This window comes from Varanus komodoensis, unplaced genomic scaffold (assembly GCF_004798865.1).
Source record: "Varanus komodoensis strain SLA01 unplaced genomic scaffold, ASM479886v1 scaffold12, whole genome shotgun sequence".
Classification (NCBI taxonomy): Eukaryota; Metazoa; Chordata; class Lepidosauria; order Squamata; family Varanidae; genus Varanus; species Varanus komodoensis.
In genome coordinates, this window is record NW_025335349.1 from 25,149,035 (window position 1) to 25,170,097 (window position 21,063).

Here is a 21,063-nt window from a genome sequence, read left to right on the forward strand (position 1 = left end):
CACAACATGTTGGCTTGTCCAGAGCAGGCTATTCCTGAGCTTGCAGCTGCTTGGGTGAAGGGGAGCAAAATGCCATTAGTAACATCACCCGCCACCCCCACCCCCGGCCTCCTACTTCACCTGCCCTGGAAGAGTTCAGGAGGGTGAATTTCCAGCCCGTGAGGTGCCGCCTCTGATAAGTTCACCACAAAAAGCTGAACTGATGGGATGAGCTGGCCAGCCTGAGTAGAAAAGGAGACAAGCGAGAGACTGTGGGATGTAAGGACACAGAAGGAGAACCTGAACAAGGCAAGGTGAAACATTTGTAAGGTCAACAGGCAAGAGTATGAATGTAGGCTGAGAGCTATCCAGCATCAACGTTGCCATCTTTTTTGGTGCCAGGTTATGGTTTCCTCTACCCTCAAGCCTTTGACAGCATATGATAAGATTTTTAATGGGTCTTGTGATCGTGCAAACTGGTTGATTTTGCAACCGTTTTTAATATTCCTATATACAGATGATTTTGTATTACATTTTGTTGAATTGTAGGGGTTTTACCTTTGAGAGCTTTGGCTGTTGGGCAGTATACAAATGTAATAAATGAAATACAGGGAAATATCCCATATTCAAATGGAATATTTGGCTTCATGCAGGATGCAGCAACTCAGCACAGCCAATGGTGAGGGATGAGAGGAAATGTAGGGCAAAACATCTGGAGGGCCACAAGTTGCCCATGTCTGAGAAATTCCAGCTGAGTATGGAGGAGAGTTGACTGAAGCAAGCCACTCATGCAGCAGTTTTTCTCCACCTGGGGACTTCTGGATGTGTTACAATGCAACTTCCACCTTTGGTTACACCAACAGGCTATGATGGAAGCTGAAGCCCAACATGGAAAGAGTTGGGCTGGACATGACTAAGCCAGGGTGCCAAGAGTGAAAACCTCATACTTTGAACATTCAAGAGAACCCAAGTGTGAAGCAGGGGAAATTGTGCCATTTGGTCGCTTGCTGTAGCTCAGAAATTCCCTTGTGGCTGCTGTTTTCCTGCCCCTCAAAAAAGACTAGAAACTCAGAAGACGAGAAGCAGGACTCACCTTGGGATAAGGGTAGTGGCGGCTGGCTGGGTACTTTCCTCCCAGGAACTGGGGCAGCTCCATCTTGGGCACCAGGGAATTGTTGATGGTAAGATAGGCCAGCCATGCACCATCAGGTGAACACCAGTGGGCACTGGATGCCTTCAGGATCTCCTCTTGGAAGCAAGGGAAGCCAGGTATGAGTGCCTTGCCTGCAGAAGCCCATCCACCTGTCCCAGCCAGATACTCAGGAACCACACAGAGTGCAGGCAGACAGGAGGTTGCCTTGTTCTGACTCAGCTCCTTGGTCCATCCAGCCCTAAATTGTCAGCACTGACTGGCAGCCATGGCTGTCCCAGATTCCAGGCAGGATCCTTTCCCAGAACCCGGCACTTTCTGCCTGCAACGCTGGTGCTCCAGCCCTCTGCCCACAAGAGGATGGTCTCATTTGCTCTCAGCTGAAACATCAGGGTCTCTCTAACTCCCACCTAGATTACGATGGACCCAAAGAACTATCCTGCCCCGACTCCCTCATTAACCCATAAGTTTCTGGCCCCCACAAAACCTGCCAATGCCATTCCGGCGTTCATGACAGTTCAATACAGGAATAGCTCCACCTGCTGGCAATGAAGGATATAATTGTGCCACGCACTGCACCGCGGATTGGTTCATTTCAGTTTGCAGGAATTAAGCCTTGGCTGCTGACGTGTTGCTGAGGTCTTAAAACAGCCTTCCCTAACTTGACACCCCCCACACCCAAATGTGGACTAGGACTTCTTTCATCCTCCATATACCATGGCAATAGTCAAGGAATATGGGGAATGCAGACTAAAACACCTGAAGGTTCTCTACTCGTGTCTTATAAAGTCCAGAGGAAATGTAAACTGCTCCTAACTGGGCACTGGTGATTCAGAAGGGGCATGAGAGGGACCAGGGTAAGGCTTCTTTAAGGGGTGTGAGAGCATCCCAGTGTGTATCGCTCTACTGCAATCTAGATGGCATAATCACTCCTGCCCCAGATCTCCTGGCAACCCTACGTGCCACCATTTCCATCTTCACCTTCATACAGCCAGTCAGAAATCCCATTGAAGATCACTCCCTGTTGCCCAGATGAGGTGATACGCTCGGCTCGGCTGGAGACACCAGGTTGATAGAAAATGTCATTATCCAAGACAAACACCTGGGAAGGGAAGAAGACGGTCAGGTCCACAGCTCAGGTCCTCGGAGCCTTTCATTCTCCCAGTGATCCATCTGCGATCACAGCTCTTTCAGGGGCGGCTAAACCTAGCTGGGAAGAGAGCCAAAGAGCGATTTCCTAAGCAAAACACTGCCTTCTCCTAGTGGGGCTGCTCTGGACTGCTGTTCAGGGAACCGTGTACTCAAGGGTCGGTTGTGGTTACAGATGAAGCTCTCGCTGAACAAGCCTGCTAGCCAAGTGCAATGGCAGCTGCTAGGCAAGGGAAGCCAAATCGCAGTTTTATGCCATTGCATGTTACAATGTAATCGCTAATGAACAAGCTGTCATGAGTTTATTCTGGAAGTGTGTTGCCTGCAGGTATCTATACGTGCAGAAAGGAACCCTGGGACAGCCCAGATTGAGATGAAACCCTAATGAGTGAGTACCGTTATGTCCAGGTGCGGCTGGTAGGCATGTCAAACCGTGTTCTCTAAAGCTGTGTCTGCACTAATACAAAATATAGCTTTCCGTTGATTAAAGAAAATCTGTGATCAAGAACTTGCCTTTTTACTAGCTAATTTATTCAGGACAAGCACAAGATATTTTGTTGCCAGAGGCAAAGGAAGAGATGGTGCGCTTCCTCCCGTTCCACACAGAAGAGCTGACTGGACTGGCAGCTGAACCTTATTTCTGTGCTGGGGAGAGGACAGTGCCCCATCTTGCACCCGAGGGGACCCTGGGCCAGTCACGGGGAGGAGGGCGGTCCACGTGGCGCACGTACAGCCCTGCCCGGGGAAACTGCTGTTTTGCTTTCCTTTCCATGGCCCAGTGCTCTGGGCACCAGATGGCAGAGGCTAGTTGACATTCTCATTGGCCACGTTGCCCCGGCATAGCGTCACTCTGGGGCATCGTGGGAGATTACAGGGGCAGAGCGGCTTAGCTGCCTGGTGGTATTCACAGTGCTGCAGCCTCTGGTTGCCACTACTGCCAGGTACACCCACTAAGGGAGGAAGGGGCCCACCAGGGTCCCTTTGCCCAGGGCTTCAGACCTGGCTGGGATAAGACAGCCAGCCAAGCAAGTATTGTCCCCTCAGGGACATGGGCAGGGCTGGGGCAGCTACTTCATAATCCACAGCCCAGGTGGTTGCCTCCCCCTGCTTCATGGCCCCAAGTTGAGCGTAAGTCAGTGGAAGAGGCACCTACCAGCTGGTTATTCTGGGCTCCCCAGGATGCGTACTGCAGACGCACAGAGTCCGCCATGGGCACATCTAGGTGGCTTGTTTCTCTGGAAGGAAACACACCAATCACTACCCTGCAGAAGAACTGCTTGGGAGGAACAGAGAGCAGGGCAAGCATACTTGGGCTTCTTATGCTGGTATCCAGTCCACTGTATTCATCTCTGTGTGTGTGTGTGTGTGTGAGAGAGAGAGAGAGAGAGAGAGAGAGAGGAGGGGAGGAGATATGGATGCATGTATAAAAGAGATTCTTACAAAATAATTCAATGTGCTAATTCATAGTTTCAACAGCCAGTTCATCTTCACCTAGATGTTTTAATTTTTATTTATTATATTCATTGTCCATCTTTTTCCTGCAAGGGTACTAAGGGAGGTTTGCACATTATCTCCCTTCTTCCCAAAATTACCCAGTGAGCTCCGTGTAGACAAGCAGAGACTCTCACCTGGATCTCCTGAGTCACAATTTGATACATTAGCCACTATACCACACTGGCTAATTTGATTAGAAAAACAAAGATAAAAGTAAAGTATGTATACAATCTTAACTAGTCCTGGAAATTAGCATATCACTTAATTCATTGTGCTTTATTACTTTTGAACACCTCTGGAAAATTTAGATTAGAATGAGGGAAGTCAAAAGACCCACAGCCCTGATTATCAGCCATAAGAACCACACGGTGGTATAATCAGCTCCATCATTTTATCAATCTAGGGCATCAATCTGGATTGTAGCAGTCCCAATGTATGCTAGCGGTCCTAATGTTTCTTGCCATGTAAAAGCAAGAAACAAAAGGAATTCAGAATAACAAATTATGGTAGAGATACTGGGTACTTGGTGCTAAACAGTGTTCAATGTGACACCAGTTTATTTAATCAAAGATCTAGAGAACAAATCCTATGAGGAAGTTTTGAATGAGCCTGTAACTGGGCCTGTTACTGAACTGTGGTGCATCTGAACCCAACTGGGCTAACAAGTCATGGCTTGTTAACAGTGAAAACCCATGACAAGAACTCATGGTTTGTTCTTGGGTTCTGATTAGTGGCTTCTCCATCATGGTTTATTATCTCTGCTGGGTTCAGAAAACACAATAACCCCAGATTCACCAACAATCCACAGTTCAACAACAACTCACACTCAACGCTTGCGTGTGGGTTACTGTGCTGACTATTTAGGATTGCTTCACAAGTTACAAGATTTTGACAAAATAAGTCCTTCTGGAACAGAGTGAAGCCTAACTGTGGCACTCTCTCATATGGGTTAATTCTCTGCACATGTGAAGTGTACATGGGGTGAAAAGTCAGCTATGTATCCACTTAATGAAAAGCACAGCTCTCACCGAGTGACTGGATGGCCCTAGGCAGGGCTCCAGCATCATTTGGATTGCCCGTTGCAAGCTCAGAAAATCACCTCAGTCTGCACGCTAGAGATCGCTGGACAGAACCCCCTCCCGCTACATCGCTGGATGGAAAGGCCACGCCAGCTGCTCCTCCAAGGTTGCAAAAGTGACCCCAGAGAAGGGCCTCTGGGGATCTTTCGGGGGCAGGGAGGGGAGCAGCCTGGAACCACCAAGATGTGGTATATCCCAGCAGTGCCTCAGCCTCCTTCCCTCCCACCCCACAGTGCGACATTTAGACAGCTGAGACTGGCTCTGCGGGGACCTTTGCAGCTGCCCGTAATCCACCAAGTTCAGAGGGCTGCAGACAGCCTCCCTGGACTGCGCCCTGGGGGCGTGCTTGCAGAGCAGTGTAATCTACTAATGGATTTCACATTAATTCCTTCAAATAAGCTGTAACGTTCACCAAGGAATTTTATAATGGGCAAATTGGCTGTTAGCCTGAAGGAAATTGGAAGGATGTGCTGACCAATTTGATTCTTTTTTGAAAAGATACTCTCATTTAAATGTTTTCTAACTTGCATAACTAATAAATCATCATATAATCACCAAGGCCACCAAACTAAAACTTGTAGGAGTTTAAAGTTCTATAAAATGTAATAGGAGTTAGAAAGATGTGTGCATGCAGCAGGGGGTGTATGGGAAGGAGGGTTCGTGTGACATGCCTGTGCCAAGGCAGGCTCTGTTTCGACTCTGTGCCAAGCAGCTGTGCGTTTTCATCTTTATTCTAGGGGGGCATAGAGTCCCCATCCAGAGCAGCCCTTTAGAGTAGTGGAATTTAAGATCTGGATCAAGGGTCCTGCTGTCTACTCTAGAGTAAAAGTAAAAGCACATGGCTGCTTGACACAGGTTTAATGAAAAGCTTGTTTTCCCCTGTGCGTGCGCGCGTGTGTGTAAGCACACACGTGTGCATGGGGAAATTTGTTCAGCCTATCCATAGCATAGGGCTGACCCACAGTGTTCTGCAGCCCCAGTCAAAGGGCGAGAGCCCCACCACCTAAGCTGCATGCCAAAAGCAAGTTGAGCTGGGACCTGAATATCATGGGGTGGTATCTTTCCCTGCACCTGCGAGTGGCGGGCTAGCTTACATGGTGGAGGAGAGGCTGTGTGGCGCACACAGCTCTCTCCTTCAACGGGGGGAATGGCCGAGGGGCTGCTGCCCCCAGCATCTGCCTGCCCCATGGCAGGGCCAACCTTGCCACAGTGGTAGGGTAATAACAAGGCAAGGGTTTCATGTGTAGGAAATTCACTTTTGGACCATTCAGCCGCAGGGAAATTTTATGAGCTGCCTAGATTCAATTTTTGGCAAAGCACCACTAACCCAGGTTGCGCCATGATCTCTTCTCTGCGGGACTAGATGTGGCAGACTTCTACTGCACCCAAGCCCCTCATTCCGCCTCACAGGAAGGAAGCCGCGAGCCATTCAAGGGGATCCTGCAGTCGTTCAATTGCAGGATCTCCTCTGTCCGGAAAGAGGATGTCTGCTCGTTTCATCTTATCCCCAGGGCTAAGGAAGGATCCCCATGTTTGCCTCAGCACCGATCCCTTGGGCACAGCGGTTCATTTTGCACCCATGTGAGGAGAGTGAACGGAGCTGCCATGCAATGAGTCTGGACCTTGATCCACGGAGCCCAGCCCTGTCAACACTGTCTGCAGAGCATCAGGTGGGTTTCTTTCCTGGCCCTCCCCGGAGACGTGGGGCCTTGAACCTGGGACTGGCTGCTTGCAAAATATGCACTCTGCCAGGGAGAGGTGGGAGGGCTGGAATGGATGAGGGGCAATGAGACCCAGATGTTGCTCCCTGTTCAATTCTAGGGGGAGGAGGGAGCTGCCATCTACACAAGGCCCTTCTTTGGTCCCCACTGGCATGCCTGGAGTCTAAGCTAGCATTGGGTTCTGCTTGCCCACCTCCAGTGTGGCACAAGCTGATCAGGCTGATCAACACTGCAGGTTAAAATGGGCCAGCGATGCTTCTGGGGATAGGCTGGGAGACGGCAGGGACTGAGAGGAAAGGCTGTAGCTGTAGGTCCATTCATGAATATAGGTGTGTGCACCTGCATGTAAACCGGGTTCAGAAGTGGAGCATACACAGGGATTCCGGAGCCCTGGTCTCCAGCAAGTCACCACCAAGTTCCCTGGCCAGTTATTAACACTCCACCTGACCTACCTCACAGGGTTGTTGTGAAGATAAATCCATGAGGAACATGGATGCTGCCCAGGCTCCTTGGAGAAATAGTGGGATATGATGCAACAAATAAAATAATGATAATAATATATTTACTGGAGCGACTGTTTTTGTTTGTACCTTGCCTTTCTACCAAAAAAAAAAAAAAAGCACTTACAAAGTTAAAATCGATCAAAACAGTAACACTGCATTTGCAGTCTCTTTGTTTTTATTTGATGAAATGCATCTTATAACTACACTGGTTGTAGCAGAGTAGCTCCTACCTGGTGCCCAAGTTATAGATCATGTAGTGAGCTGTGACAGAATAGCGGAAAACCTGCAGAGCAGCCAGGAAGAAAAATTAGGATTGGTGTGGAACTGGACTGGTTACTTACACATCCCATCTCCCCAGAAAGGATACAGATAAACATTTGATATATACATACTAATTTATAAATACAGGTACACATTTAGAGACAATTACAACACTTTAGACAGAAATATAGAAGAGCATGGCATAAAGGGAAGGTTTGAGCTGGGTGCTTGCCCTGCCCGCTGCCTGGGCACTCGCTGTGGACTGGCCACCTAAGGCGCCTCCGTGCTTCCCTTTCCTCTGGTTCCCTTTCTTTGTACTGCACTTCAGAGGCCTCTGTAACAGAGGACAGAGGTGGGTGGAGCAGATTTGCACTCTGGGCAGATTCCGCTTGGGAGCAGCTGAGTGAGAGGCACCGCACGGGGTTCGGCACTCCAGTCACTCGAGCGCACCGGCTCATTCTCTTCAGAGCCAAAGGGATTGCTTCCATTTATTCTAACGGGCTCTTTCCATTTGGCCAAGCTAACTGGGCTTATTTGGGATCCGGCATCACAGTGAGACATGAGATCCGAGGTGTGGATGCCACTTGTGGACTGCAAGGATTCCCGGCTCATTCCAGAACTGGCTCTTCCTGCTTCCTCTGCCACTGTTGCTGCTCTGTGCCATCAAGCCGGCTCCCACTTACAGTAACCCTATGAATGAGAGCCAGTGTGGTGTTGTGGTTAAGAGCACAGGACTGGGACTCAGACAATCCGGGTTCTAGTCCCTGCTCAGCCATGGAGCCAACTGGGTGACGTTGGGCCAGTCACAGACTCTCAGCCCAACCTACCTCACAGGGTTGTCGTTGTGGGGATAAGATGGAGGAGGAGAATGATGTAAGCTGCCTTGAGCCCTTTGTAGGAAAAAGGCAGGATATAAATCGAAAAATAAATAAAATAAAAAATAAATGAAAACCCTCCAAAATCTATGACGCCCCTGCTTAACTATCGACCATTAAATTACTCTGACCACCTGAGGGCCAGCGTAATGGGATCCTGGAGACTGGGGTTCTAGTCTCCATTTGGCCACAAAGCTCACTGGGTGACTTTGGGCCAGTCGCTGACTCTCAGTCTAACCTACCTTGCGTTGGTGTTGTAAGGATAAGTTTGAGAGGAGGAGGTTTATAAAGCCACCTTGAGTTTCTTGAAGGAAAATCAGCAGAATATAATATATATATAAATAAAGTTGCCAAAAATGGGATGAGAAAAGATGTGGGACTAGATTTTATAATTATTAGTAGAAGCCTAAATTTAATGTCTAGCATTTATTTATTTGTTTGTTTGTTTGTTTGTTTGGTCTCTATAGCATCCTTCAGCAGAGCTTCTGAGGTAGTTTACAAAAACCAGGCACCAGACACAGAGTCAGCAACAGTTGTATATTAGTTCATATACTAGAGTCAGCTGACCCTCTCTCATCACAGGGATCCAAGTCATCCAGTGAAGTTGAAAGATGTGGGGAGATTCAAGGCAAGACAGGCAAAAAAGGTACTGCATGCAGGGCATGAATGGAATTCGGAAACACTATGGAATTGGCTACCACAAGGACACCTACCTGGGCAACTTGAAAGGGGATTGGACAAATGCATGAGAGAAGAAGGCTTTCAAGCCCTGAACAACTTGGCACTAGGCTAGCTGAGGGACCACCTCCCCACTTATGTTCCTGACCAATCATTGAAATCATGGGAGGAAGCGCACCTGAGAACGCTGGATGCTCTGGAGAGCTGGCTCAAGAGCACCGATGGTGCAGGGTTCAGTCTCACAGCATCCACCCTCAGAAACACACAACCAGTTCTGAAATCGAGACATCTTTTTGAGACCTGTCTCTTCACACAGGCTTTCCCCACAGCCATGATTTGTACTGCACAGCAGCATGTGCAATTGTATCAGTGATTAGTATTTATGGACGATTTAATGGTAGGATGCTGTATTTTCACCACTTTGAAACTTTGTGGAAAGTGGCATATAAATCCAATCAATCAACCAACCATGCAGGTATGACCTCCAGTGTCTGAGGAACATGAGCAGAAAGATGCTATTGCACTCTGCACTTCGGGGTTGCCAGAGGCATTTAGCTGCCACCATGGGAACAGAAGGCTGGACTACTATTTATTTATTAATTAAACTTGTATTCTGCACCAGTGGTCCCATAGGACACTCTAGGCAGTTTACTGCAATGAAACTAGGACTAGATAGGTCTTTCATCTGATCCAGTACAACTCTTCCTCAGTGTAAGTTCAAAATCATTCAGAACTCATCCTGCAGAGATTTGATTTAAAATATGGGAGCTTGTGCTTGAGTCCAAACAATATTAGCAAGGATGGCTGAACAAGCAAGAATAATCCCCAGGGCTGGGCTGCAAGGTGGTCACTCAGCACTTCTCCGCATCGGCATGGCTGATAGCTCTCCAAAGAGGAACAGATGAAGGCAGCCAATTCCAACCCTAACAGGTCCCTTCACATTTTTATGGGAAAGAGAAATCTTGAGTCTCTCTTGGGCAGTGGAGAAAGAAAGCTCACAGCCTCGGAGGTTTAATTCCAGGTTTAATTCCTTGCTTTTTCCATAGTGCAAGGAAATTAACCAGCCTGGACTGAAGCAAGCTGGACATCTTACAGCCTACCTGTTGCACATCACAGGCCAAAAGGAGGAACTGCAGATCTGGAGACACCTGGCCCCGGGGGGCTTTCAGGAAATGCTACAGAAGGGAAAGGAAGAGTGAGAGGAGATGAATTAGGTGAGGGGGGTTGTTGTTTATAGGAGAGGGCAACCAGGCCCCTGTCTGTAAGCATGCACTTGCCCAGCTGGGTGGCCTCAAGTAAACAATCTTTTTTTAAATCTTTTTTTTTAAAGAAGAAACTCTCCTACAAACAGCTCAGCACCCCAGGAAGCACCTACAGTTAAGGCCTTGAGTTAAACTGTTCTGACAACTCATGTTCTCTATCCTAAATTTATTGAACAAGCAGCATATGGCATTGGAAAGCTGCTGTTCTGATGTTCCCACAATGCCCCTGGGTAGTTCTAAATTGTGCCATTGTGGGGATGGCAAGATGGCATCACCTTCTACAAACCAGAGCAATGCTGCAGGGGTGGCAAGCTCATCAGGCGTGTGCTCTTTGCTTGGGGAAGTCAGCTCTGGAGCCAGACTTGCTCTTGGCTTCCATTTGATGACCGTGGTGAAGCATTAGATTACTAACTGCAGTCCCCATGACCATCCCCCAAGAACAGGTCAAAGGCTCAGGCAACTGCTTTCATTCCTATCAACTAACCAATTCTAGCCATTTCCATCTCTACTGGTAATGCTACTGGATCAAAATTACCCATTCAAGACCTTTGCATTACAAGAGGGATTGCTCACAACTACATGCTGTGGCTGAGAAAATCCATTCTGCCATTCCCACCCTCAGCTACTGAAGCCAAGCGCAGAAGGACAGAATTCTGCAAAGGATGGCAGAAGACGTCTGAGTCCCTGCTGATGAAAAGGCGCTGAGTGTCGCACCCCGGTCAGCCCTGGCCCCAGCAAGCACTGCAGCTGGGCGAACTCCTCCTTCCTGCTGTTTTGGTCTGGGAGAACAAGCCAGGGGCACGCCACTCATGCCCTTCTCAGCCAGTCCAGGACGAAAGATGTACTGAGGCCCAGCTCAGGGAGCGGAACATACATATGTGAGGGGAACAGCCCTAATATTTGCTTCAGGAAGGTCTCAGCTCTCCTTGAGAACCTGTATTTTAGCAAGGGACCAGAAGCAGCTGCTCTTACCAGATCCCTGCCGTCCACCAGCAGGGTGCTGTTCTTTTGGTGAAGGTGCCATTTCATCACAGTCCCGGAGTTGCTTAGCACCACCAGTTCATCATCTACACACACATAAAGGAAGGCAAGTCATGCACACACACAAGCCTCTGTCCAGGGGTAATTTCTGGCTTCTGTTGCACAGAGTGTGCTCCAATGTGGGTTTTTACTAGTACCACCACCACCACCTGTGTTCCAAAAAGGAAAGAAAACTGCCTCTGTTCTCTAAGAAGGAAAAGAAGCCAGGAATTTTGCTTTCCAGACCAGCTTTTGTTCCACAAACCTCCCTTTTCAATGCTACAGAGAAACCTCCCCTAATTCTTTATTGTAAGCCGTTCCAAGATGCTAGAGGGGGATGGGGTAGAAAAACTTTTAACAGACAGACAGACAGAAAGACAGATTCTATCCATCCATCTTTTCTTTAACTGCCAGGTTCCAATCACTTCTCATAACTGAATGTTGCATCCAGGACTCAGCCAGATCAAGCGTTTAAAAAGAAGGGATGCTGTGGTGCTGAGGCAAACGACACACAACATTAGTTACACGAGCACAATCAGTGCACAGTTTCTTTCATTACCTGAACAGTATCCCTGCCTGGGCATCCTCAAAGTGTCAACAATGTTCTTAGAGCAGAGAGGGTGGTGGGTGGGGGGAACCCTCTTGGAAGCTCTCTGCATTTCTAGGGAGGGAAACAGCCACTGAATATTAAATGAAAATGGCAGCTTCAGGGAGGAGATTTTTGGCAGGACTGTAGCAGAAAGAAAAAGAGCTCCGAGGTCCTTTCCTACAACCTGAAGTTCTGAGGGGCTCACGTTTCCCTGAGGTCACAAAGGTGCTTAACGTCACATCCTAGTAGGTCTGGAATAAGGGACGTCTGAGGACCAGTCTTCCCCAGCTTGGCACCCTCCAGGTGTGTTGGACTACAAACCCATCATCCCCAAACAGCAAAGTGACTGGCTGTGGATAATGGGCATTATAATCCAGCCTATCTAGACTAGAGATAGGGAAAGGCTGAGGAATTTTAAATAAACTGAAATTTACATAGGTGACTTTTTCACTGGATATGTATGTACAGAATTGGTCTTGCAAAACATTTCAACTCGCATGCAGTTTATCATTCAGGATGTCTTCACCCAATACAATTTCATTTCCCCCTAAAGACATTTCAGGATGTATGGAGTCAAGATCCAGGCAAGCACTGAGTTACAAAAGCATGCTGAAGCATGCAAAAAAAAAAAAAAAACTTCTGGAGGACAAAAATGAGGCTCTTTAACAGTGTTTTTGAAGGACAAAAGTAGACATGATATCAAGCAATGCTTTCATGTTTGCTTTGAAGCAAACACAGGCTCCCTGCGCCAGTCCAGATCAAAATCAGTATGCACAGGTAGGGAAGAATTACATCTTCCTACTTAGCCTCTTCTCCCTCTCTTCTAAATTTGCCTCTCCCACAACCAGGCTAAAAAGAAGGGGAACCTCCATTAGCACTAATGAAGTTTTTTCCTCCCTTCTGAGGCCCCATCTAGGGGTGGGGGTGAATTTAGGGGGTGCATGAAGGTTCTAACCCAGACTGGCCCCACACTCATCTGAAGCTAAAAAAGAAAGTTAGGAATATAGCTAAATTTCATATTTAACATAGCATTTGCTTAGCTTGAAGTTGTATACTGTAAGATTTTGGGGTAAGGTTATTGGGGTACATCAATCAATCAGAAAAGGAGTACAGGCATCCATGACGGCAGAATATAACCATTTAACTAACCCCGTCAGTTTCTAAAAGGCTGCAGGTATCACATTTGAAAATGTATTTCACTGCACTGAAATAAATGATATCTGGCTGCCTTTTAACCCAGTCCATTCTGATAATGACTGATTGATGCTTCCCCACGGCGGCACGCACCAAAGGGAAACCAAGTGACTCACCTGTTACCCAGTGGACGTGGGGTTGGTGGAACTGGAAGTCATCGCTCTCCAGGTCAGCAAGAGTCAGTGGGGTGCGGAAACCCAATGGGGTGTCTTAAAGATGCAGAAGGACCACGGTTAACAGCTGGCTAGTAGTTTGCCCCCCACCCCTTGCACGCCTGTTAGGGGGGCCGTGTGGCCTACTTTACAGCTCTGTATTTGAAGGCATCCTCTGTTGCAGGTTGGCAGCAGGGAGACCCCTCGCTGCTTCGGATTCCAGCTTCCTCATGCCTCTGCCAGCATAGACCATGATCAGGAACACTGGGAGGGCTACTTCTGGAGGTCTACTTTCTGCCCACCTTGTGTCTGAAAAGCTGTCTGGTTTAAATCTGCATTGAAGGTAACTTGACGAAGGGACAGGACAGCAGGAAGGGGTTTTTAGCAGTGCAACAGCAGACTAAGCAAGCACCTGCTCACGGTCTTCATGAATAGGATGGGGTGCACTGCATTTCTGTTTTATATCATAGTAATTCCTTCTAAATTCATACCTATACATATCAAGCAGGATATGCAAATGCTATGTAAGTCTGCATCCTCTTTTGGGTGATGCATTTCCTCCTTTTGAGTGATGTGCAAATGGCTACCCTCATACCTATTTATTTATTTATTTATTTAGAAAATTTCTATGCCGCCCCATTCGCCGAAGCCTCGGGGCGGCTCACAAAACATCAATTAAAATATAAAACACTAAAAATATAAAACGAATTAACAATATAAAATATTTGGAAAAGTCTATAACCCTTTGCAGACCATCTCCACAGGGATTTTAATCACAGAAGTCCTATTCAGGCCTTCAACTCCCCACACCTGACCCCGACCCCTTACCTTAATAAGTGAGTTCAGAGTGGGTCCTCAATACCCATTCCTACAGAAGGCACATTTGCACATCATGGTAGCCCATGCTGGCAATAAGCCACGATCAATTGTACTAACAACCCACAGTGAGCCCCAGAAGATTATTAGGCTCACTGGGGATTGCTGGTGCCGTCCTTCCCTGCTTGGTCCTTCCATGGGCTTCCCAGGGGACACCACAGGACTCGTTTCCCTACTCCCTGCTGCTGCCACGAGCCATTTTGTGCTTGCTGTAGCTTTTTTTCCTTGGAGACTGGAAATCCCATTTTGACCCCTATAAAATTGCCCAAGCAACATGTTGGAGGAGCTACTCATGACTACCAAACGTTGTTTTTTACTTTTTGCAAATAAAATTGCAAACATAGCCCAGAAGAAGTTCTAAATATATCCCCCCTTTAGTTTTTCTTGAGAACTGTCTGATGGTGAGCTGTCAAGAAAAAACAAAGGTATATGCAATCTTTAACTGTAAAAGCATTTGAGGGGATTTGAATCCCTTTGTAACAAAAGCATATGCATGCCTACTCAGAAGTAAGCAAAATTCATTTCAGTGGGGCTTACTCATGGGTGAATATGGCATGGAACATCTGCTCAAAGAGCAATTGTCTGAACAATGTTTTCATTATCAGACAAATTGTACTTTAAACAATCAGTCCAAAAAGAACAACTAACAAATTTGGAAAAGCTCAAGCACTGAGAAGCATTAGGGAGCAGCCAACCTAACAAGGAAACCAACATTCACTAGAGATACAGACGAACATGAATTATTCGAAGAATGAATGTGCTACAGAAAACAGAAGAAGAAGAAGCTCCTGTTTCCATGCAAGTCTGTATCTCTCTGTATTCTTCTTAACTTGTGGGTGCCAAAGGCTATTCTCAAGAAACACTTGGACTTCTGTGCAAACATTTCCTTCTTGGAAAAACAACCTGGTATACAAATGATTCATCATGCATATATGCACTCACAATGCACAATTTATGCAGGTGACATCATCAGAGGGGCTGGCAGTAGATTTACTCGTTTTTTAAGTGCTGCTTGCTTAAAAAGAAACCACCAGCCCTGAGTATTCCCTTTAGCCACCAGAGGGCAAGAAACATGCCCAATTGGCTCCAGGGGAGCAGCCGCCGATGTATCACGCTGCCCACTGGCGTCGTGAGCTCTCACCGGGAGTGAGCATCAGGATAGCCACAATGATCACAGAGGCCAACAGGCCCACCACCAGCATGGAGATCCCGATTCCTTTCCAGTTGCGAGGTGGGGAGCGGGAGATCCCCATGTTCTGAGCAAGGGAGGGAGGGAGGGAGGGGGAGAGAGAGAGAGAGAGAAGACCCACAGTTAGTACAAAAGGGCTTGCCGAGATCTGAGCAGGATGGGGTGCCCAAAAGCATCTTGGATGGCACTCGCGCTAGCACATGTGTGCCTAATGGGGCTGGCAAGAGAAGCTGAAGCTGCAGGAAGGGCAGAAGGAGTCCTGGGTCACAGGAGAAGGAGGCTGTTGTTCTCTGGGAGTCACGGGGCATAGTTTCACGTCCCTTAAAGGGAAACACAAAGCCAAAGCCAGGCTGACCCAGCAGCTCCCTCATGTTCAAAGTGATAACTACTGTGCTTATTACCACTTTGGGGACGGAGAACTGAACTCGAGGCAGGAAAGTTTCGGCAGCAGTAATATCTGAATCTCTGCACAAGCCCCTTTTGCTGACTTCAGTGAGTCTCTACAACTCAACTCCTTTTCTCCTCGGCTAGTAGTGCAACTAGGGGGCTACAGTCGAGTGCCTGGCAGTGCCGCCTGCCAAGAAAAGGCCTCCCAGAAAGCAAGTACCGGAGCCTGCAGCTAAAAGGCCTGCTGGGAGCTCATGAGCTGCCACAGGCCTAGGGAGGCCTGGCCAATTCAACAGTCGTCCTATGTAGTCAGCAGGTGGCTGTTTGGGCATGCACATATTTAAAATACAAACTGTTTGCACGAGTTATTTCTTTTGCTTGGTTGGTTGGGATTTTTTTGGCAAATAGTGATTTTGTGGCAGTAATTTATCAGTAGCACAGATGCAGGTGAAAGCATGGACGGGTGCCAAAGGGAAACAAAATGTCAATATGCATGAGCATCTCCAGGGCTCCCCGTAAGACCCTTAAGCCAAGAGGAGGCTTTAAAATTACCCAGCCGCATCACTCCCTGCAGCAATCATGCTGGTTCCCCTGCCCCTTTCTTCTCCTGAACTCTCCGGTTCCCTTTTTTCAAACAAAGTTCTCTCCCTTTAAAAGGGGGTTTTGAGAGGGCAATGGGGATTTTTGGACAGGGGCACATTCTCTAATATGTCCCAGGCCAAAACTCCCACTGCACTGTGAAAACCCCTCGTAGAGGGGACCCAGCATTTTGGCTGCTGGCTGTCAATGCTGACAGGACTCCTTTCCCCGGTAAAAGGGGACGAGAAACACTTTTGCATTTCCCCAAACAGCTGGAGTCTCAGGAAAAATGCAAATTGTGCATGACTTTGTAAGTCGCCCCGAGACTTCTGCGATGGGTGTGGCGTAAAAATGTTATAAATAAATAAATAAATGACTGAGCTCCCCAAAGGGCTATCAGAGCATCTTGCTAAGAATGAGGCATACATTCCACCAACTGCTTTTTGTGGAAAAGTTCTCCTTTAAAAAAAAAAGTTTAAACTACAGTGGTACCTTGGCTCATGAACTTAATCTGTTCCAGCACTCTGATCGAAACCCAAATTGGTCGTGAGCCAAGTCAAATTTTCCCATAAGGTTCACTGTAAATAAAGTTAATCCATTCTGTAAATATTTTTTTAATCACAGGGAAGACGGGCACGATCGCGGGCATGATCGGGGTGGGGGGGAGAGGGGTGCGATTGTGATCGTGCTCATGCAGGGAAGACGGGTGCGATCACAATCATCACCTGATGCGGATTTCATGACCTGAGGAAAATTTTTTGCCAAATTTCTGTTCGCGACTCGATTTGGTTGTGAACTGAGGCATTCGTGAGCTGAGGTACCACTGTATACAAAAGCTGTGGAGAGCCAAAACCGGCTCTGGATCACAGTGGAGAGGGCAGCAAAACAGCACCAGCCACCCTCAAGGACTTGGGCACATCGGGAAGAGCTGGCACTGGTAGTGGCTAGGGTTCTGACAGTCCTCTCCAGAATCTGGCTGTTTCCTGTTTGTCACCGTTCTTGGGCTCAGCCCTGACACAGCGAGTGAGCTGAGCAGAGAGGAAGTCTGCAAACACTTGTGGAGCTCTGGTGGTGCAACTGACAGCCCTGTTCTGCAGCCCAAAAGCTGCAAGTTATATGCATGGAAGCACTTAGACAACCTTTGTGCAGTCTCATTTCCTGGTGGGTGCCCATGTGAACCCTTGGCACCAGGTTGGCCTCACAGCTACAAGAGAGCAGGCTGGAATCCAGGGAACCGAACTGAAGGAATCCAGTGGATTCCCACCTCCAAAATGGATTCCAGTGGATTCCCACCTCCAAAATGGATTTCTTACACAGCTCAAGCTGAGGAACAGGCAGCAAGATGTTTTGCTTCTCTTGCTGAGCATCTCACTAGCGGCTCTGCATCACCCATGGTGGGACCAGCCATCTGGTTTCAGACAGAAAGATAACCATCAGAACAGCCAGTGGGTTCTCCATGTGCCTTGCTTGAAAAACGCAACACAACAACACAATACAACATGCCATCATGGATAACACAGGCAGGGTTTAGAAGAGACAGTAACCCATTGAGGATAACTACCCACAGTGGATTGCTATGTTTTCTGAACTAGATCATTCAGTTTTCAATGAATCTACAAGTAGCTCTTGGATCTTGTTGAATGTTGACTACTAGCCCTTCACCTGCCCCACACAAATACATGGAAAGCTGCCTCATACCGATCAGTATTATCCTACACCAGGGTTGGGAAATCTGAGGCCATCCAGTTGTTGGTTCGCAATTCTCTTAGTTGCTCCTGATGAAGGGGGCTGATGAGAGCTGCAGCTCAACCTTCTCAGGCCCCTTCCCTTTGCCACTGGGTTATATATTTGTTTCCAGTTCCTTCCCACAGCTGGATTCATTCATTCATTCGACCCTTCTCATTCAATCCGTTTCATGTTGAATTCTGAACTAGGATGACTTAAACAGTTAAAGAGTCAAAACAAAGGTCCATTTAGCACAGTACTATTTACATCTCCGGGATAGGCTACATTTCTGTGTGCTGTTTCTGCCTCAGTATGTCAACCATTTCACAGGCAACCCAACCCTGGCATATACATTGACCCAGCCAGGAAGCCATGGCGAGTTTGTTGTCCAAACCAGAGCATTTTCCTCAGGGTGGCTCATTTCCCCTCAGTGAGCCATCCTAAGAACAATGAGGGTTTGTTTCAACCATGGTGTGTTGGTATGTCATCTGAACCCAGACAACCGTCTTTCCTGTGGATATCGGGCAGTCATAAACAAACAGCCTAGCAAGAGAAGCAGAAAATCCCTGGATGCTCTTGCTGAGTTCACCCAAGCCATAGCCAGGACCTGCTTCTCCACTGATACTCAGGCAGCATGATGGGGGAGAGGCATCACTGGCTAGCTGTTCCCTCCCCAGTTAGGCATTATTTTGGCTTACCATGGCTTTTGCCCCATTTTATCCCCCCCCCCCAAATCTTGGCAGCCTCTCCAAAGTGCCCAACTGGCTGTCAAATGAGTACAAATAGTTCTGTTCATTTTTAAGCATAGCCAGAATCATGCAATTCCAGAGGGGCAGGTGTGTGCATTCCTGCAGGTGCATTTGCAAAACTGGAATGCCTCACCAGTGTGTTGTCACTTTACTTCGTGCTGGCTAACTGAGGGGAAAGGAGCAGGGTGAAAACTTGTGGTGTCTCTGGCTTTTGGCAGCTTTCTTTTCAGAGAGGGGCTGTCCCTGGAGAAGCAGGAATGTATGAGGTATTTATTGTTCACTTGTGATTCCTCATTCACAGTAATTAACAGGTGCTTTACGCAATGTTTTCATCCTCCAGTGCCTCTCCTGTGCTTTGCGGGGGGGGGGGGGGGCGGGGAACATGCATATAGTTGCCAATCTGAATGCCACAAAAATCCTGAAGAAGCAGGCTTGGTAAAGTGGTGTGTTAAAGATCTCAAATGGAGAAGCTCTGGGACCTCTTGACCATACAAAATATGTAACCTACTACCAGTGATCCATTTTAACCCAGTGCTAGTGGAGACTCCTGCATTCCAACCCTTCTGTCAGATTAACAGCACAATCTTATAAAGGTCTGCTTAGACGTAAATCTCATTGCATTCAGGGGGCACAGGACCATAACCGAAGACCTAAGATAGGTCTTCATGCAGCCTTCATTCCATGGGGCTTGGGTTTTTATTGCCTGCTGTAAAAGCCAGAAGGTACTAACAATTAAAAAAAAAAACTGAAAGAGACTAGCTCCCTTATTGATCTACACCTTTGAGGGCTTTTAAACTAATTGCCTGGCTTGGTTTCTGTTCTTCTCCTTGCTGCTGGTATCGTCAGTCTTAATTAAGAGATCACTTCAGAGAGCTGCCAAAGCAGCTTGAATGAGAGCCCAGCATCGCTGCAGGATCTGCCCACCCCTAGTCACATCTTTGCTCCTGGATGCCCCCCCCCCCACTGCAATGGCAGCCCCACAACTGCTTTGAGAGCAACAGTGGGTTTGTAGAGGAATTGGTGTTACTGCATGGAAGGGCAGCTTAAAACTTCCCCAGTTCAAAATGCACACACCGGGGTGTGTGTGTGGGGGGGGAGAGAGAGAGAGAGAGTTGATGTTTCACTGCAGCAGCATGATCAAGCAGTCTAGGCTCCAAGCGAACAGCACTGCTACAGCACAGGGGAAGTGGGAGAGAGCCGGTCCTTCCAATATGCAGACTGAAACCCTCACAGCAGACAGCCCTCTGTAAGGGGTAGCAGAACCAGCCCTCTGGGACACTTCTGTCCTGAAGGTCACCTTTCCATCGCTCTTTCAGCAGCGCATGGAGTGGTAAGAGGTGTTGCTAACCACCCCTCCACTCCATCATGGCCCTTACCTGTGCTGTGACGCAGGCATTTTGCAGCCACCTTGCCAGCCCTCCCCTGGCCTCCTGCTGCTCCAGGTTTCTCCACCTGTCACACCTTCCCCTCTTCTCAGGTCTCCCTCTCCACTGCCTTCCTCACAGGCAGCTACCAAGGCGCCACCTCTGCTGCCAGAACCACGGCCAGGGCAGCACACATGTGCTGCGTGTCTCATCGTCCATCAGAAGTCGCTGCTGCGCTCAGTGGGCTGCCGCCATTTCCCCCACGCCAAGACCCCAACTTGCTGCAGCAGAGGAAACGACATGCTGGTGTGTATCTCTGTTACTGTAAACAGAACAGGATGCATGCATGTTTAAAAAATAACACTGCATCCTTATCAAATCAAGACATCCATGTTTGAAAGGAATACAGCCGTTTGAAGCCTAGTTTTTGATTAGCTTCTGCCTTGCTTCTTCAGAGTCTGTCTCCATTCCTGCTAGGTTTTTCTGGATTCTTTCTCTCTCTCCCTATCCACCCTCCATACTTTTCCATACTTGTTCAGTCCAACAAGTGCTACTGTGTATAGGGATTTTTAAAAGACTAATGGTACGTAACTAGAAAGGGTAGAAAGAAAATCCCAAAAGTGGACTTAAGTAGTGAAAAAATACACAGTTTGGGGCTCCCATAATTGCCCCCAAACTACCTTATATATTGATATTGGCACTACTCATTCATTGCACAGAATAAAGATTTGTCATGAAAAAACACAACTCCCTCAACTCCTAGATTGCTGCCTAAATATATCCAGGGAACTTTCTTTGATGTACTCTTTTCTTCGCCTTTTATACAGAATGTGCCTTTAGGAACCAAGGGTATAGAGATGGGAATGGTAAGACTATTATCCTCCTTTTGAAAATATATCCCCATTGCTTTGAACTTTTTAAACGCTCAAAACTGTGTGTGTGTGTGCTTTGATTATTGCATCCTCCTTAGAACTTGTGGTGCTTAAACTTGTACTCCCAGGTACTCTCCAGCATCAGCAAGCAGCATCTGCTGGGACACCATCTTATTTACTCCAGTGCAGGAAAGGAGAGGAGAGCCATGACGGCAT

General features: G+C 47.7%; 1 protein-coding gene across 5 annotated transcripts in view; it reads right to left on the minus strand.

The window, feature by feature from the left end:
- Positions 1-20,259, minus strand: part of LOC123019221 (inactive dipeptidyl peptidase 10-like) — a 43,042-nt gene extending 22,783 nt beyond the window's left edge. For 2 of the 5 annotated variants that reach the window (XM_044421914.1, XM_044421913.1), the window contains exons 1-10: positions 19,988-20,259; positions 15,124-15,238; positions 13,071-13,163; positions 11,124-11,218; positions 9,990-10,064; positions 7,306-7,358; positions 3,432-3,513; positions 2,111-2,231; positions 1,073-1,227; positions 121-221 (exon numbers count right to left, since the gene is read on the minus strand). In XM_044421914.1, the coding sequence (XP_044277849.1) occupies positions 121-221; positions 1,073-1,227; positions 2,111-2,231; positions 3,432-3,513; positions 7,306-7,358; positions 9,990-10,064; positions 11,124-11,218; positions 13,071-13,163; positions 15,124-15,235 (887 nt within the window). In that variant the 5' untranslated portion in view covers positions 15,236-15,238; positions 19,988-20,259. Of the gene's footprint in view, positions 1-120; positions 222-1,072; positions 1,228-2,110; positions 2,232-3,431; positions 3,514-7,305; positions 7,359-9,989; positions 10,065-11,123; positions 11,219-11,730; positions 12,430-13,070; positions 13,454-15,123; positions 15,239-19,987 lie in introns of those variants that run through there. The other 3 variants (XM_044421916.1, XM_044421915.1, XM_044421917.1) reach the window with 3 other exon arrangements.
- Positions 20,260-21,063: the final 804 nt, after the last annotated feature.